The 19,537-nt window shown below is 36.8% G+C and overlaps 1 protein-coding gene and 1 long non-coding RNA gene across 27 annotated transcripts in view; one reads left to right on the top strand and one right to left on the bottom strand.

Moving 5' to 3' along the window:
* Positions 1-19,537, top strand: part of PDE4D (phosphodiesterase 4D) — a 1,400,346-nt gene that overhangs the window by 1,370,507 nt on the left and 10,302 nt on the right. For 24 of the 26 annotated variants that reach the window (XM_038530654.1, XM_038530652.1, XM_038530653.1 and 21 more), the window contains 5 exons: positions 11,085-11,178; positions 12,533-12,705; positions 13,296-13,394; positions 14,251-14,415; positions 15,240-15,339. In XM_038530654.1, coding sequence (XP_038386582.1) covers positions 11,085-11,178; positions 12,533-12,705; positions 13,296-13,394; positions 14,251-14,415; positions 15,240-15,339 — 631 coding nt within the window. Of the gene's footprint in view, positions 1-5,213; positions 5,586-11,084; positions 11,179-12,532; positions 12,706-13,295; positions 13,395-14,250; positions 14,416-15,239; positions 15,340-19,537 lie in introns of those variants that run through there. The other 2 variants (XM_038530671.1, XM_038530676.1) reach the window with 2 other exon arrangements.
* On the bottom strand, positions 72-4,533 carry LOC111094473. Its single transcript, XR_005355562.1, has 3 exons — positions 3,430-4,533; positions 2,488-2,593; positions 72-205 (listed from the first exon to the last, which is right to left on the bottom strand). It is a non-coding gene; the product is annotated as an uncharacterized LOC111094473 (long non-coding RNA).

Below are 19,537 nucleotides of genomic sequence, written 5' to 3'. Positions count from 1 at the left end.
TCTTTGGGCACAAGCTTCCTGACTTCATAGTTAGTAGGATCCATGCTGTCCAGAAGATCTGACCACAGTAATAGGATCAGTGGTTCTTTATTTCAGGACAATGTAAAAGCAGCACAAAGATTTAAGGATAAATTAGGGCACCTGGTTGTCTTCATGCTCTTCATCTCAGAGTCATGAGTTTGAGTCCTACACTGAGTGTAGATTACTAAAAACAAACAAACAAAAAAATTTAAGATTAAGGATAAATGAGTCTATTCCTAAATTCATACCATTTATCAAGGAGTTTGTAAACACCTAATTATATAATGACCAACTCATAGACTATAAAGAGCAAACACTAAGAGAGACCTGGCCTGGCATGTCAGCCCTGGACATGGTTATTGAATTTTTAAAAGTATCAATCTGTCTTTTCACCTTGAAATGGGGATAATGGCTATCTTACCAGCATGTTGCAAAGGTTAGCCCTAAGATATGTAAAGCTCTTGGTGTATGTAAAGCATAGTAGGTGTTTAACAAATGCTGTAACAAGTTCTGGTTTTCCCATTAAAACTGTCAGAAGCAAAGTCTGATTCTAAGAATTATATTTCTCTGACCTCATCCAGAGTTCTCCTCTGGATTGTCTAGAATCTCTCTGCTACCTGCTACTACTGTGGTGAAGGGGAGGAGCGTCTAGTTGGTCTCTAATGATGGGAAAAGTGAAATGAATTTTAATTTAGCTCAAAGCTTAAGAAAGGACAGATGCTCAGTCAGTTAATGTCCACCTTTGGCTGTGGTCATGATCCTGGGTCCTGGGATTGAGCCCCTTGTCTTCAGGCTCCTTGCTTAGCGGGGAGTCTGCTTCTCACTCATGCTTTCCCTCTCTCTCTCTCTCTCTCTCTCTCTATGAAATAAATAAATAAAATATTTTTAAAAAGAGAAGAAAGATTTCTTATTACCTAGAAATGTGGAAACCTTCTTTAGTACTTTTTACTTGCTGTTATTGTAATTATTGTTACTACTATTATTATTATCTCCTCTACTCCAGCAGATCAGGGGTTACAGTTCAATCATTTGTGCCTGTGGTCCACTAATTGTTTTGGGAAATGTATAGAAAGAATAAGATACCTTTCTTGCCCCTGAATGAGGAGGCAAAGTTTAAGGCAATTGAAATAACTGGAACAGTGATTCTTAACACCAGAGAACATTTAGGAAACTTCAGGATGCACTGGCTGGGGAGTCCTGCTGGCATTTCATGAGCAGAAGCCAGGGAGGCTGGGTGTTCTGAAATACAGGGGCTAGTCCTTCCCCAAGGAGGAATTGTTCCATGTCCCAATAAACCATTCAAGCAGGTAAAATATTCATTTAGGATGATCTGAGCCTAGACACACAGCTACTTTTTTATATAAATGCAAAATACATTTTTAAAAATATTTTATTTATTTATTCATGAGAGACAAGAGGCAGAGACACAGGCAGAGGGAGAAGCAGGCTCCATGCAGGGAGCCTGATGTGGGACTCCATCCCAGGATCATGCCCTAGGCCGAAGGCAGGCGCTAAACCGCTGAGCCACCCAGGGATCCCCACAAAATACATTTTTTGCATGATTTTAATACACACTCATTTTTTTCAGTAATGTAACCACACTGTATACTGAAGGAGAATTGTTCTTTGTTACATCTAGAACCTTTCAAGAGTCATTAACCATTTTGGAAGAAGATTGTCTTTCTCATACAGTACTCCTATATTCATTTCCAGGTTGCTATCATAGTCATGGTCATTCTCCATATGAGAAGAAGCAGAGCAAACACTTGCAAAGAATTTACTGTTAGTCCTTACAACAACCTGTAAGGTAGATGCTATCATTATTCTCATTTTCCAGATGAATAAACTGAGGAAGTTTAGATAACTTTCTCAATGTCTCACAGTTAGTGATAGTAAAATCTAAATTGACTACTTTATTATTTGATGTACTTGTTTACAAGCATTTATATTTTTCAGTGTTTAGTATAATTTTATTTTTCCTTTATGTTACTGCTAGCCTACCATATGGGTTTTTTTTAAGTGTCTACATAGGGATTATTTAGTATATGTATGTGTGTATTTAGTGAAGTGCGTATGTTAGATAAGTAGGAAATTTCAATCAGGATAAAAGTATTTGTTATAAAAAGAAAGAAGTAACTTAGTTTGAAGTTAGTCAAAGAATAAAATAGAATGACGGATGAATAGAAAGTGTAATTTGGAAGTAAATGACATTTTATGAAACACTTTGCTCTTTGGAAGCTTGCCAAGCATGCTCCCATCTCAGGGCTTTTAGTCATGGTGTTCTCACAAGACTCCCCTTTCTCCACTGCCTTAGATGCTCACATGACTTGCTCCTTCTCTTTCTTCAGATTTCTGAGCATATGTCATCTCTTCAAAGAGGTTCTTCTTGATCATTTTATACTATAGGAACCTCCATCGCTAACATTCCATAGCCTCCTTCTCCTTTCTTTTTCCCCATTGACTTACCACCACATGACGTTGTATATATGTGCTGACTCAGTTGTTGACTGTAAGCTTCAGGTGGAAAGCCTTGCTTTGTTCACTGCTGTGTCCTCGTTATACAGGACAGTGCCTGGCAGATAGTAGGCTTAATGAGTATTTATTAAATAAAGGAGTGAGTGCAAAATAGAGTGTGGAGAAGGGCTGGGATGTTTGTTTTCGAGATGTATTTTGAATGATTTAAATCTGACTTTTTTCTGAAAAACCAGCTTGAAGGAGATAGTAGAAGAAAAAGGGTATTCTAGGCAGTGAATTCAGTGAAAATTAATATAGAATTAAGACTGTCTGTTAAATAGAGCTAGTAACAGAGCATGAGTGTAAAGAGCTGCTGGAGATAGGCTTGGAGTTGGGAGCTAGGGTCAGAAGTTGTCAGTATGGAGCGCGTAGAGGCATAGAGGAATACGGATATGATGAGGCAGGTGATGCTGAGTTGTTAGGTAATAGCTTTGGAGTGAGGCTGAGGCTGGATTTGAGAAAAATTGGCCTGGCAGTAGAGAGAAGTATGGGATTAGAAGGAGACAAGTCAAAGAAGATGAGCTAAGAAGCAGTTACAGTGTTTTCGGTCTGAGACACATAATGATGTGATGCAGTTAAAAGAAAACGTAATAAATTAAACACACGCACACAGGGTAAGCCTGGGAGTTAAAAAATCCAGTCACCATAATGGGATAGTTATCAAAATCTACATGATCGTTTTCATCATCATCATCACCTAATACCTATTTGTCACTATTTACCAGATGTTGTTTTAAGTGCTTTGCACATATCATCTCATTTAATCCTCGTACTAATGGTTCTAGGTATGCATTGCTATAAAACAAATCACTTCAAACTTAGTAACTTAAAATATCAATTTGCTATTTTTAAAATTGTCTTGTGGGCTAACTGGGTTTGCTTAGACATGCTCACTTTGAGTCCCTTGTGTAGTTTTAGTCAGATGGCAGCTGGGGCTGGAGTCTTCTAAAAGCTCCACTGTCAGGATGACTAAGATGGCCTCTTCACTGTCAAGTCTGGTTCTGGGTTAGGATGGCTGGCATAGCTAGAGATTGTCCGGCGCGCATCTGCTCTCCCTGTCTCTCTCACTCGCCCCCTCCCCCCTCCCTGCACTCTCGTGGCAGTAATGTTAGCTTGGGCTTTCTTGTGACACGATGATCTTAGAGTAGTCAGACTTGCTAACAGGGTGGCCTAGGGATCCTAATAGTGCATTCCAGGCAACCCAGGTGAAAGCTTCAAGACTTCTTGTGACAGCACTGCTTGTTGGTTATATAAGCCAGCTCAGATTCATTGTAGGGTGGGGTGGCTCATTAGGAAGCACCTTTGGAGACTAGCTATCATAATAACCCAATTTTACAGAATGAGAAAACCAATGCACTAAAAGGTGAGATTTGTCAAAGATTATGCACTAAAGGATTTGAACTCAAAGCCTATGTACTTGGTACATGGGTGAACTTGGGAAAATAATTTTCTCTCTAGGTCTCATTTTAGGTGGAAATGAGATTGGAGGCGATGATGCTGAAGATGCTTTCCGTTTCTCTCAGGCATTAAGCCCTTGGATTTCGATGATGGGACTGGGGATGGCAAAGAACAGTAAACGAAAAAGCATTTTATAAAAGATAAAACATGATGATAAAGTTGATGGAGGGACGGTGATGTAGATGGGGAACACGTCAGGGTTATTCAAGGATCCAGTGAGATGATTTCTATTAAACCCCTAATGGTGGCTGGCTGACTCACATGAAATGCCTGATGAACGGTAACAAAGAGTGACGGATTTCAGTCTGTGACACTGGGAAAAATATCACCCCACTGACTAAAATGGGAGTGGTTATAGTAAGAACTACTTTAAATAGAATAATGCTGTATTCCTCCCGGAGCCACCTTTAGCACCTTTCCTAACTTTGCGTGCAATCACGAAAATGTTCTCTCTTGGTCAAAATACAGATCTTCAAACCTGTCCGGGGAACTCTGTGTTCCTGAACCATAACCAGAGCTCCAGCTTTCAGCACACCGCCCCTCCCGCGTCAGAATGATCATAAATCGTCCCCACTCTTAGATTTTTTAAGACCGTGGAGCTCAGTCGCTGTAACAATAGAAACAAAGGGAGCCGAGAACGGGGGAAGCAGTGTGGTTCCCAGTGTGAATCCCGGACCCCGCTGGGCCTTGCGGCCGGGGCCTGGGCTCTGGCGTGGGCGGGGGGAGACCTGCTCGGCCCGGCCGCCGGGGAGGGGGGGGGGCCTTAATGCTGCGGGCCCTTCTCTTCGGAAGGCTTTTATTTTGAAGTTAGAGGGGAGGATATTAAAATGCATAGGAAAGACTCCACAAAGATTGGCAATCCCTATTTAAGAATGAACTGTGAATGTCGAGGAGCTTTCTGGTCGTTATTCATCATCGGCGAGAGGGAAACCCCATTCATCTTTCCAGGCGGCAGCCTCCGCTCTTAGGGATCCCATTATTAAATGGCGTTTGCCCGAGGGGAGGAGGCAGGCCCCTCCGGAGGTTCGCTCCTGCCAGCCAATCGCGGCGCAGCCTGCCCTGAGTCCCCGCCCCCCCGCCCTGGGAGCCCCGGGGCTGGACTGTGATTGGTGCGCAGGCGGGCTCCTGCGGGCGGGGCTTCTTGTCACTCTCCCTGGCTGCCCCGCAGCTCCTTATTTGGTAGCTTTTGACAGAACTAGTCTTTCTTGCAGCTGAGCATCTTGACATACATTATTCATTAAGCCCTGGAGCTCCGGGAGAAAAAGATGCAGGCCCTTAGATCGTTAGATATTTCTTTATCACGTGAATTTTCTTTATTCAGAATAGTTGTAGAAGCCTGTTCCATTCTGGAGTTTGACAAATGGCATGTGTTCAATGGGAAGACGGCTGGATGGGATCTAATGCAGGGCTTTCTGGTCTATACTAAATTACCCCAAATCTTTAAAAACCCACCCTCTGTGGCTTGCGGATATTGTTAAAAGTGTCAAGGTTTTGAAGATATACGTGTTTTAGAACTTACTGTCTTTTTATATAATCAATTAAAAATGCCTGAAGCAAACTATTTACTGTCAGTGTCTTGGGGCTACATAAAGGTAAGATTTATTTAGCTCCTAATTGCTGATTACATAACGGAGAGTTTTAATAAACTGCAATGGAGTTAAGCTTTCTTAGCAATCTTATTATTTTTCTTAGATGTGAGCTACAGAAGAAATACATGTTTTCAGTGGTCAGGATAAGGAGAAATTGTATGACTTTCATTAGTTGTAATTTGCATGTTAAAATAGCTTTTCAATGTGCAGTGGTTCTTCTCTTTGTCATGGGGTATAGATTTGAGTTATGCTTTTAAATATCAAGGTAATCAAACAAAATAATTGGAAATAACCACTTGCACTGGTGTATGGGTTCCAGTATATATGTAGCACTTAAAGTTTTTGAAAATTAATTTTAACTCTGAAAAAATCTATACCACTTTAACCTGATGAGTATTTTTTTTTCATCTTAGGATATAAAGCTCTAGATGACATTAAAAATTGACATTACTTAACTATTTAAGTGATATATTATTAAAATGAAAACTTGATTATCTTTTTGTAAAACTGGAAGAAATCTATAAGTTCAGATGATACTGCTACTTTTGTTAATGTCAGGAAATGAAGTGATACACACTGAATTTCCTAAGATTCTGTTCTGTTGGCATCCTCTTGCATGCCTCATGGAAATACTAGCTTCAGGATCTGATCTCTGTAATAGAAATGGGTAGAGAAACCTTTTTCAGTCCTAAATGAAGCATCACTTCAGAACTTAAAATCTATTCTGGAACATTTGAGCCAATCAAAATACATAATTTTTAAGAATCCTTTTATGTTACTTTAAGGAGTCTCAGACTGAAATATTTTTCATTTCTTTATTTCTTTTTAGAGGAAAATAAACCTATTTGCTGTGAGATTTTCTCGCATTCTAAGAAAACTTATTTCAGTTTTCATCGTCCAAGGAGTCATGATTCCCCACTTTTAAATTGATGGATGGCCCAGATTTTTTTAGTTGTTTCTGAAATATTCAGACTCCCATTATTTGAATTTTGTTAGCCACTTTTGGCTTAAAAGATTTTTTTTTTTTTTTTTAGTACAGAAAAGTATAGAAAGTAATAAGTGAAAACCCCATAATCTCGCTAGAACTCATCTCTTGGTTTTTAGCAGCTCATATTTGATATGTTTTTGAAGGGCTTCATATTTGTATTATGACTATGAACAACACTTCCAAGAATCTAAATAAGGAATTAGAGAGCTTATATTTTTGAGGAAAATTTTTGCTGATCAACCTTGTTTATGTTTTAATAATATACTGCTAAAAACACCTAAGAAGGGCATTTTGACAGATTTATTTTTATACAGCCAATGTATTTTGGCTTTTCATGCTGATATCTACTAAACTTGTGATATATCACAGTGTAGCATATTCAAATGATTTTTAGCAGAATATTGACCAGGGTCAGGGATGAGGTGGGGGGTAAGCGTTTTCTTAATGTTTGACCTTTACCACCTTCTAAAGTGTATACTAGGAGAATGTAAAATGTACCTAGGATATTGGCATACAGCGATTATATATAAGAATATTCTTATTTTATTTTATTATTTAATTTTGCTTCATTAAATGTAGAACATAAATTGGAAAATGGGAGATTAAAAAGGGAAATACAGAATTTATTTCAACTGCATTTTCACTTTCCTTTATGCTTCACATGGTGCACGCAGACATTCTGATGCATAATGAGAACAAAGGATTTGAAAGCATTGACTTAAATATTCCCATTTTTTCATTGTTGGCACAATAATCCCATATATTATTTCATACTATTTAGACCAAAAACTATCAGAATAATTCATCTACAAAGTATTTAGAGGTCACCTTTTAAGATATCTAAATGCTCAATTAAATTGTTCTGTATCTTGCAACCGGTTTTTTTTCCTTAAATAATTCTGTATTTTATCTCTTCTAAACCTGTAAATTGAGGACTGTTCAGTGTTCTAGGAAAAACATTTTATTACCTTTTCTAATCATTTTCCTCTCATAATTTGGTAAAGTTATCCTAATAAATGATATGTAGTTACCTTAAATGAGAGAAACTCCACACTTACATTTTTAAATGATTATTGAATTGTTTTAGTGTCTTGTTCTTTAGCACAGCCAGCTCTACACTCCCAAAATCATACTGTAAGACCAGTTGAGAAAGCACCGATCATAATTTTTGTGGTTATTATTTTAGCTTCCCTGGAAGTTTTATATCAACAGCAAGAAAGGGAAGCAATTTTAATTCCTTTTGAAAAATGCTCTTATGTTATCACTTAATTGACTCTTTGAAAATTGTCTTTAAGAAATCTCCCACACCCTTTTCCTTGGGAAGAAAGAGGACTGCTTAAAATACTGTCCCTTCTAATCATGTTAAGAGGAAATGTTGCCTTTCTTAGAGCACCTGACAAACCTTGGCAGGGATATGGGTGTGCACTGAAGGGTTTCTCCACCCCACACTTCTGGGTTTTGAACAAAAGCATAAGGGTAGTCTGGGATATATGTATATGGACAGTTATATTCAGTACATGTGCAACCTGTAATTTCTCAGTTTGTAGAATAGATTTCCTTTCATTGGCATTTTTTTTTTTTTTTGCCTCAGTTATCTGTATATTGACTGGGTGTTTATATTATTCCAGAGAATCCAAGAATTTGTGTTGCATATCTGCAGGTACCATGCAATTTTTCTGCTGAGCATATGACACATATTCCACATAATAGATTGCTTCCAAGCTAGAAGGTAGTTTTATGGTAAAACTGGGTCCCTATCTAACTTTTCCAATTGCACCCTCCCCTACCCTTCAAGCTTATATCATTTTTTAGTTACATGGAGATAAATGCATGGAGGGCAGATGGACAGCAGCTGCTATATATATAGACTGACAAGGGGCTAGGAGTGACTGAAAGCCTTGCGGAGCATGCCCCGCCCTCCCCAAAACACATTTTTGTCATGACCAGGCAGTTCTTTTAGTTCATAGGACAATTTCAGGTTGCAGAGATATTTCACTCAATATATGTTTTAAATGTTTAGCAGAGTGTCTTTTGATCTCATTTTGCCTAAAGAGTAGATTTTTCCAAGAGTAAATTTCATTTGTTAAGGATTTACTTACTTTTGGGCCTTGCTCATTGTATTCTTGTTATATACACATATATTTTATTGTTATAATTTTGAAGGATGGCTATCATCTCCTGTGTGAATAATATCCTAAATTATTTTTTGGAATGGGTAGTGGAGCTAGATACACACACACACACACACACACACACACACGTATATATATTTTGTGTGTGTGTGTGGGCATAACTATAGTCAGATCTTCCATCAATTTGTCCTGCAATGATAAAAATCAGCTATCCCTATAAAAGGCCCAGGGAACTGGGAGAGAAAAGGAACTCAATATTAAGCACCTGCTATGTGCCAGGCAAAATACAAGATACTTTCTATTAGCTCATTTAGTTGCTTAATAGCTTGTAACTTAACTCAATATAACTATGAAAAATGGACAGAAGGTGTTTTGAACACTATTATAAATGTCTTCATAAGTATTCTTAGGAGGCCCAAATTTTTCCCAGCTGATCATATTGTATAATACTGAATGAAAAGAAGCAGCAGCCTGTGTTTTTTATACTGCATGATGCCAATTTAAAATACATACAAACATGGTGGGAAAAAAGACATAGATGGAAATATAGGTAATTATCAATGGTTACTCTGAGCATTGGGAATTTCATGATTTCTATTTTTTTTCTATATAGCTTTCAAGATTTTCTGTATCGTGTATGCATTTTATAATCAGAGAAAAGTTATTGAAAAACATGAATTAAAAAAATGAATTTTATGTCGTGAGTTTGAGTGAGAATAAGCTCCCTAGACCTATAAATTAGCAGCCAGAAAAATTATTATTGCTTATGGCCAGTTCTTCAGTTTTGGCTGCAGGAGAATGCTAATGCACATTTCTTATATCCAGCAGTCTGTTGAAATGTTTTTATTGATCCCCTCAGTACTTTGTGATAAATTCCTATACCTAATCTAAATGGTCGAGAAGATTGACTTTGGAAGTGATTTGCCAAATTATCTTGAGTTAAGACACCTTGGTATGAATTATCCAGAGAAGTAGGATTTTTTCTTAAAATCTAATAAACTAATAATTAAATACTGAGTTAGAAATTATATTTCAAACATTACTTAATGGTAAATTCACTACTCTCTTTTCCCCAGACTTAAATGAGAATTTATGGTGAAATTTAAAATTCTAAACGCTACTGAACATTAGAGTAAAATGTATTTGACTTTTTTTGATCAAGTATCTAATAGTAATCTATGTAACGGGAAAAAATACTGTTTCTGTATATTAAGAGAAATATTAAGACTTACTTAAAGGACCATTTTGGCTATTTTGGGAATCAAGAAAACATGGTAAGAAACAGGTGATGGATGGAAAAACAAAGTCTTGGAGAATCTTGGATTTGGGTAATGCCATGTTTTGGTTATGAGATAATCCCAGTGTTTTTTTGTTTTTTGTTTTTTTTTAAATATTTTTTTTAATTTTTATTTATTTATGATAGTCACAGAGAGAGAAAGAGAGGCAGAGACACAGGCAGAGAGAAGCAGGCTCCATGCACCGGGAGCCCGATGTGGGAATCGATCCTGGGTCTCCAGGATCATGCCCTAGGCCAAAGGCAGGCGCCAACCCGCTGCGCCACCCAGGGATCCCAATCCCAGTGTTTCTTAGGATAAAATGGGCACCATGGCATGGTAAAATAAATTATGAAGTAATGAAGTTGAGTATTGAAAATTGACCTGTTGTGTATTTATGTGACTTGAGAGAAATGGATTGCTAAATCCCATGGATGCTGAGAAACAAAAAATCTTATACCTTCTATTTGGAAAAAAACTTTAAAAAGGAAAAATTATATAGTATCTATTCAAATATTTTACTTTCATTGTTCTGAAAGAGTACTTAAATAAATGTATTCATTTTTGCTTTGGGGTAACAAACAACATTTTAACCTCTGACCAGTATACATATTCATTTCTGCAAATGACAAATTAATTGATACATAGTGTTCTATTGTGTGGCAGCACATATATTGTGTGCCTATAAATTAGGGTTTTTTTCCTTCTCTAAATACTAATAATATACTTTAATTTTTTATTCCTTTTTTTCTTCTTAATTAATGTCATTGAGTGTCTAAATCTGTGTTGTGCAATATAGTAGCCACCAGCCACATGTGGCTATTTAAATTTAAAATGAAATTAAATAAAACTTAAAATTCAGCTCGTCATTTTCATTAGCCACATTTCAAGTGTTTGATAGCCACATGTGTCTAGTGGCTACAGTAACAGACAGCTCAGATTCTAGAACTTTCCAACATTGTAGAAAGTTCTGTTTGATGTCACTGATCTAAACTGTCAGGACAATTTAAAAATTCATGGGCATGTTTTCTGTATCTTACAGTATTGTTATGTTACCTCACTTGTATTTTCCTCTTAAGTTACTTCATTTTATTTTTCTGTTTTTCAGTTTAAAAGGATGCTTAATCGGGAACTCACCCATCTCTCGGAAATGAGTCGGTCTGGAAATCAAGTGTCAGAGTATATATCAAATACATTCTTAGGTGAGAATAATAATTTAAATGCAATTTTAAAGTTTTCTTTTTGAATTTGTTTTTGGGGCACCCCAGGTAGATTGGGGCACCAGCTCATTTTGGAAACCATTTGTTTTCATTCATCCTGTTGATAATTTGAGTGTCTAAGCCTCTAAACTTTGGACTCTAAGGGGACAAAGTACATTTTTTATCTTTTAGCTTTATTCAGGGTGTTAGGGATTCCCTGGATTAAAGTTGTAGGTTGCCAGTTTTTCCAAAGCACTAAACCATAAAATGTTTTAGATCTATGCATTCATTTAACAAATTCTTGTTAAATTCCAGACTTTGCTGGGCATTTCGTAATGGTAAATTACAAATGGTCCCTGCCATCAATGAGTTATAGTCTGATGAACACCACGCCTGGTAGACTGAGGCAGATATAATACAACCACTAAAGAAAAGCATGCTGGTGTTAATAGTTGACAGTGTAGTGTACTGGGACACCACCCACTCCCTATCCACAGAATGAACATTCATTTAGTGAAAGTCAATAATGTGAACGTATCCTTGGTTTGAATTTACTTTCAAAACAATATTGCTCTAATACGTAACTAGTACTTTCGCCAAAGAGACATTTATTGAACACATGCTTGTGCAAGGATGAGTTAGGAATTCACTGCCTTGAAATAGTTGATGAATATACTGAGGTGTCTTATGTCTTTTACTTGAAAACAACAATTGAATCTGACAGTTACTTACCAGATGATACTGGAGATTTCATGTGCTCCCCTTGTTATATCATAACCATTATCTCACTATAGTGTATGGAAAATACAAAATTGTAGAAACAATGTAAGTCATTCAAATGTATTGTTTGTGTTCTTACATTATGACCCACTTCAGTAAGCCATTAGGTTCACCCAGTGCTATTTTTATGATACTTGTATATGAAGTTCCTTCCTTTTTGAAAATAGGTTTAAAAACTGGGATCCTTAGTTGGCAAGAGCAGTTTCTAAGCCACCAAATGAATTTCAAACAGAGACAGTTGATGAACAGTGGAAATAGCCAATATGTTTTGCTTTTTCTGAATCTATCATAAGTCTTCCAAAAAAAATTAAGACAGTCCATCCAAGTAGTAACCCCTGACACATTTGATGTTAATTATTTTGCAGTGGGATTTATTTGCTCAATTTTGTGTTGGAAGGTATCATAATAAGCCCACATCAACTTGTAAATACTTTTCTAGAAGAAGTGTTACTTGGAAACATTTTCTGGAGCATATAGTGATTGATTAAAACCTGTCTGGTTGTCGACGTTATGATTTAAAAGTAACAACTCAGGTTGACTTCACAGTAAATGTAGAAACTTTTCTATATTTCTTCAGATAAGCAGCATGAAGTAGAAATTCCTTCTCCAACTCAGAAGGAAAAGGAGAAAAAGAAAAGGCCAATGTCTCAGATCAGTGGGGTCAAGAAGTTGATGCATAGCTCCAGTTTGACGAATTCAAGCATCCCGAGGTTTGGGGTTAAAACTGAACAAGAGGATGTCCTTGCCAAGGTAAGATGATTTTAAGGATCATGATCATAATATATTGGGAAGCTTTTTAATGAGTTTTGATTCTTTCTCTTTTAAGTAGAAGGACTAGTTCATCAATTTGTGGGGTCTTTTTGTTTTTTTTTTACAAGGTAGCAAAGTACTTTATAAAGCTCTTTACAAATTATTTCGGTTTTATTAATATGTGAATTTAGACAGTTTGTGTATGTGTTCATTACTTTTTTTTGTAGCTCCATTTGATTGACCTTAAAGAGTTAGAAGTCTTCTATCTTTTGGGTTTTCGGAGAATAGTTAAGGTTTTGTAAATAGATTTTATGTATTGAAGAAATACTTTGAGATTGATAGTCAAGTATTTAAGTATGTTGTATTGTCAAAGGCATAATAAGGTCAAGCGATACTATTCAGTTTTCAGTGCATTTAATTGAGTTTACCTAAAAGTTTGCCTGTATTTACAGGGTACATCCATTACACTCAAATTGAATCTTTTTTTTAAACCTAACACTCTATTAAAGTCAGTAATGTTTAAATAACTGTGTTCACTGGTTATATTCTACTTCTGCCTCCTAATTCTTTCAATCTTTCTCTAACGCCAGGAACTAGAAGATGTGAACAAATGGGGTCTTCATGTTTTCAGAATAGCAGAGCTGTCTGGTAACCGGCCTTTGACTGTTATCATGCATACTATTTTTCAGGTAATGTGGTAAAGTTCTATCACCTTTCCTTTATATGATGATGTAATGTCTTGTCTATGAAATGTATTTGTGTTTTATCTTCTTTACTATTCATCCTCTTTTGCTTATTTTGATACTTTTTTCTTATTTTCCCCTTTACCAAGGGACAGATAGATGATAACAAAGGTTGGAGTGTGGGTCAAATACAGCTAAACCAATTTTGTTATTTTTTTCCCATTTAAGAAGAAGTCCTGTGAGAAAATTGAAGCAATCCATTTAAAAAAGAATTTAAAAATCATCTACATGACTCTGATTTGCATAGAGTGGTACTAGCTAAAAATGAATAAGCCTCTTGCTAACTAACCTTAGAATATATTTTCTTCAATTGCTATTTTTTGTATTGCTCTCTTCTATCTCTTCTTCTGCTCTTGTTGAGCTTTTGCTCCAGCTCAGGTTTAGGATACAAATGAGAAGTTGAGGCTGTAGACACCTTGTGACTGGCATGGCATATTCTAGCCCTAGAGAAAATGTTTAGTTTCACATGGTGTGATCCATTAGCTAAGTCAATGGTGTTGGACTGAAACTGCCTTCACGATTATGAGACACAGACACTTTTATAGTTGGCAGCTCATTCCTGAGTTCATCTTGAGGAAAGCAATGTGGTGCCCCAGAAGGACCATCCTATCCTGGCTTTGTCTCCCAAAGTCCCTAGATATTCTCAAAGGGTTCCATTTCCCTTGCTAGACACTCCCAAGAGTGCTATTTCTATTTCTGGGTTATCCATAAGTGACACTGGTGTGATTTTTCTGTTAACACACTCTGTGGAAAATGTTTTTTATGTGAAAGCAAAATGTTAAAAGGATTTCCTTTCCTATAGGAACGGGATTTGTTAAAAACATTTAAAATTCCAGTAGACACTTTAATTACATACCTTATGACCCTGGAAGACCATTACCATGCTGATGTGGCCTACCACAACAATATTCATGCTGCAGATGTGGTCCAGTCAACACATGTGCTGTTATCTACACCTGCCTTGGAGGTAAATCTGATTTCTAAAACTTTTAGACCACTAACCTGCTGCTACTCACAAGCGTTTCTTAAACTTTTATACTGAAGGGTGTGTGCAGAGCAGAAAATTCATGGTTTCACTGCCTTTTGCATTTATAGTTCAAAGGATGATATTACATATAAAATATAGACAGTGCTGTGATATTTTTCATATAATTTTTCAAAAAAGAAACAGATTAATTTTAGATTTTAAGATGTTCCATTAAATATTTATTAATCAATTTATTGATTAATATTTATTATCGATTAATATTTCCTTAATCATTTGGGGGAAAGATTCTCTTGCTAATATATTTTATAGTTCAGATTGTTTTCATTATAAAATTGTATTAATACCTCATCATCTGAATGAGTGATTCTCAGCTGGGGGTGGTTCCTCCCCTTTCCTCCTGCTTTGACTGCCTTGACATTCCCCCCCCCCCTCCAAGACATCGTCATCTGTCACAGCTTGGAGACAGATTCTTCTGACATCTCATGCTTCAGGCCAGGGATCCCAATACTATGGTGCACAGGATAGCCTCCCACAACAAAGAACAATCTGGCCCCAAATATCAATTCTACTAAGATTGACAGTCCCTGGTTTGAATGAAGAAAAATAATTGGTCATGTCATTAATTTTATGTACATTTTCAGGACATCCTTAAACATCTTAAATACTTGTAAAATAAACTATTAAATATTTTGAAGCTTCATTTTGTTTTCCAACAAATTCTAGGAAGTAATTTTGCATTTGTATATATCTTTCATTGTATTATTACAGAATAATAATGTTATATATATTGTCTGATTTTACAGGCTGTGTTTACAGATTTGGAGATTCTTGCAGCAATTTTTGCCAGTGCAATACATGATGTAGATCATCCTGGTGTGTCAAATCAGTTTCTGATCAATACAAGTGAGTGAAGTTTGTTTATTTTTGCAAGAAGATTTTTCCGGGATTCATGGGTGGCGCAGCGGTTTAGCGGCTGCCTTTGGCCCAGGGCGCGATCCTGGAGACCCGGAATCGAATCCCACGTCGGGCTCCCGGTGTATGGAGCCTGCTTCTCCCTCTGCCTGTGTCTCTGCCTCTCTCTCTCTCTCTCTGTGACTAACATAAATAAATAAAAATAATTTAAAAAAAAAAAAAAAAAAAGAAAATTTTTCCTTTGTAAGTTTTAGAATGACTGAGAATCTTTATAAATATGGGTGTTTCCAGATCCGTAATGTTCTTTTGGGACATGTAAATGCACATTTTATTGATAGTGTTTGTTAATATAACCTAGCTCTGAAAATTATCATTCTATCCCATGAGGATTATGTTGTTTGAAAAATATGTATTCCAGTACTTCTTTAGAAATAATATGTTAGTAGACATGGGTAATCAAAAGTGAAAGTTTGCAGAAAGATTTAGATAGTTATATTGTCCCTAAAGTTTTAAATAAAAACAGGAAGAGTTATCAGAATTAATGTTAAAACTTCCTCACTTTGTGGGAGGTTGTCATTTAATCTTCTTCAGAGGCTATGATTACTCTTTCCTCCTATACCACCATGCCCAGGTCTGTTCTTTCCTTTTTGCATCTTCTGTTGAGGGCAATAGGAACATCTCTTTGGTTATCTCTTTTGATTTCTCTTTTATTTAAATATTTTTTTTAATTTTTTTTATTTATTTATGATAGTCACAGAGAGAGAGAGAGAGAGGCAGAGACATAGGCAGAGGGAGAAGCAGGCTCCATGCACCTGGAGCCCGACCTGGGATTCGATCCAGGGTCTCCAGGATCGCGCCCTGGGCCAAAGGCAGGCGCTAAACCGCTGCGCCACCCAGGGATCCCTATTTAAATATTTTTAACTATAAAATTTTTTCATACCCATGACATTTCATCAAATAAGTCAGCACTGGGCACCTGGGTGGCTCAGTCAGTTAAGCAACTGCCTTTGACCTCAGGTCATGATCTCAGGGTTTTGGGATGGAGCCTCAGGCTCCTTGCTCAGGGAAGAGTCTGCTTCTCCTTACCCCCATTCCAGACCCACCCCTCAACTTATGCATGTGCTTGCCTACTCTCTCTCTCAAATAAATAAATAAAATCTTTATTTAAAAAAAGACATTACTGAATTTGGAAATAGGAGTGGTAGAGATTGTTTAATTTGGAGCATTCTCTGACACACAGCTTCAGAGAATGTTTAGGCAGTGCTTGAGCTATGCCTTTGCAGAGGTTTTAATTTTACAGAATTTCTATTCTTTTGATACTTGAAGTTAATTGGTAAATGATTTAAATGTACTCTTATTTAATTTCCTCCCACTATGGCAGATTAATGTTATAAATTCACATTTACATACAAAAAAAACAAATGCAAAGTTGTTAAATTATTTTTTTTAGATTTTATTTATTTATTTGAGAGACAGCAAGAGAGAGAAGTGAAGGGGCAGAGGGAGAGGGAGAAGCAGACTCCCCACCAATCAGGGAGCCCGTTTCAGGAGGGCTGGATCCCAGGACCCTGAGATCATGACCCAAGCCAAAGGCAGATGCTCAACTGACTGAGCCACCCAGGCACCCTGCTAAAGAATTTCTTATATCTATTAAAAATCTGCCCTTTTTTGCTATGCATTTGTGGATAACAGCCTTCTAGTGACTAAAGAAGTCAAACTCTGCAGTGTCTTTTCATTCCCCTTTTATTCTCAGTACTTTGCTATAGCCAGATTTAAAGAGGCAATTTAAATGTAGCATCACTTAGAGAGGTTTAACTTAGATCTCTAATATTATTTACATCCATTTTTTATATCTCAGTCGCCTCTGGACTATTCTATAACAAAATGCACCTTAGTGACTCATTTTATATGTAGGAGGTTGGGAAAGTCATGGATTTCCTGAGAGGTGTGGTTACTCAAGTACATTTTAGAAGTTTGATTTATGAACTTATTTACCCAGGATTGGACAGAGGCTAACATCACAATGTTCCAGCTATCTTATGAGAACCTATAATGGGGTGCTTTCAAGAGTCATCTAGGCACTACTAAATATTAACACGTAAATATTTATATACATCAGATGCAACTGTAGGAGTTTACAGTATCAGGGCTTAGGGTGGACCTGAGAAGAGTAGAGAGGTCATATAGTACAGTGTGCTGTATGCACTTTTCCTAAACCTGACCTAATTTATTATTTTGATTCTTATGCATGTCTTGTTATGTTCCTAATTTTACAAGTTTTTAAGAAATATATTAAAATTTTGTTTTAATGTCTGCCTTAAAAAAAAGTGCACATTTTTTTTTCTTTAAATTAACACCAGAAATAAAGACTGGTGTGTTATCTTTGCATTTTACTCTCTATACAGTATTGTGTGTTCTCTTACTGTAACATTACAATTGTGATTAGAGGATAGATTAAAATAACTCACAATAAGTCACTATTTCCAAGTACTCTCATAGTCTTTTTTTTTTTTTTTTTAAGAAAAATGAGAACCTGATCTATGATTCTCTCTTGTGAACCCCCTAAGGTCAGATGGATTTAGGCTGGCGCTGGACTATGGCAGGCATTAGTGTACCCATGGAGTCTGAAATTTAAGCTAGCAAGGCCTCTATCCAAAAATGAATCTGATGCTCTCCAAAGTTTGAGTCTGTCTGAGATAGATGATGAACAAATTTAGGGGATAATTATAAATTCAGTGACAGTGGCTTCCGGCATCTGTTGAAGGTCATTTTGCTGATGACCTGCCTGAGGTGGAAGGGTAATTCATCCAGCTTCTGGAAGTACTTTTGTTATTCAGTGATAGTTTGATGATCTCCTTTCTCTGAGACCTCAGCAACGTTGGGAAGTTAACTGTTCCCAGAGCAGCTTTGGATTGCTAATGTTTTCTTGAGGGTGGGGTGTGAGAAGGCTGTGTTATTCCTGAGAGAGTGAATCAGCATCATTCACCTGATACAGGAAAGTATCCCAGGGTTGATCAGGGCCCCTGGTCATTATGAGAAATCACTGCCTTGGTTCGCTTTTGACTAGGGGTCATGTCGGCAGGCAGGCATTTTATTTCAGGACACCGAAGAGGTTAATGAGTAACCAGTGACATAAGGAAGTTTTAACTTAACAGCATTCTCTAAAGAAGTCCCTCTCAGAACTTGTAAACTAGTAACAAATAGCATTGTGAAATACCATATCAAAATTTTTTATGTTATTATTTTTTTTGGCAGCAACCCCTCCCCCTTTTCTTTATAGACATTTAAGGTATGTTTTCTGTTTTTTTTTCATGGATTGAGTCTCAGTGATTAGGTTTAGCACACACTCTCAGCTCTTTTACCTCGGAGCTGGTCCTGCCAACTTGTCCAAAGCCGAAGGTTGAATCTGTTTCTTTTAAGAGAGAAGTCTAAAGACTTCCAGTAATCACATTTACAAACCCAAAGTTGAGAGGTCACCTGTCCTATTTTAAGGAGGCTGTAGAGGTGCAGTGAGAGGGCATGGCCCCCTCTGGTAGAAGGGTTCTGGAGCTCACCAGGCTACTTCCCACTCTAGGCACAGCTTAGCTTCTTAGTTGTGATAGTACTTTCCATTACCTGTTCCACTTGTAGGTAGGTGCCAGATGATTGGTATTATGTTATTCATGGTAAGCATGCTGGAGGTTTTGAAAACAGAGACATAATTTCTACTGGGCAGAGTTGGTTAAGTTTTGTGAGTTATTTGGGGGGAGGAGGGGAACCTGAATAGGATTTTAAGAAGTTGAAATTCCAGGGTAGGAAGCTGTGTAAGTCTTTTTCAAGGACAGTACATGTAAATAAACCCATAAAAAAGCATCATAAAGGGAGAGTATTTATCATAAGAAAGAGCATTTGACTTCACAGCAATATTATTCAAAACAATAAAGCACTGTCAAAAGTACAGAGTATATATAGTATTAAATTTTACTTGGAAACCAAGTAATTTTTGTTTATAGCAAAGATGCCTAAATTTTAGGGAAAAAGATTTACTCACATTGGTCATGTGTTCAAAGCATACAGCTCTGATTTCCAAGAGCAGAGACATTTCACTATATTAAAGTAGAGCTGGATTTAGCTACCAGTATACACACTGCTTGATTTCTCTAGTCTCATTTTAAAATAAGCTTTCCATAGCTGCATCTGTGGACTATAT

The sequence above is a fragment of the Canis lupus genome, chromosome 2 (assembly GCF_011100685.1).
Source record: "Canis lupus familiaris isolate Mischka breed German Shepherd chromosome 2, alternate assembly UU_Cfam_GSD_1.0, whole genome shotgun sequence".
Lineage (NCBI taxonomy): Eukaryota > Metazoa > Chordata > Mammalia > Carnivora > Canidae > Canis > Canis lupus.
Note: the sequence above shows the minus strand (reverse complement) of the source record. Positions and strands in the feature narration are given on the sequence as shown.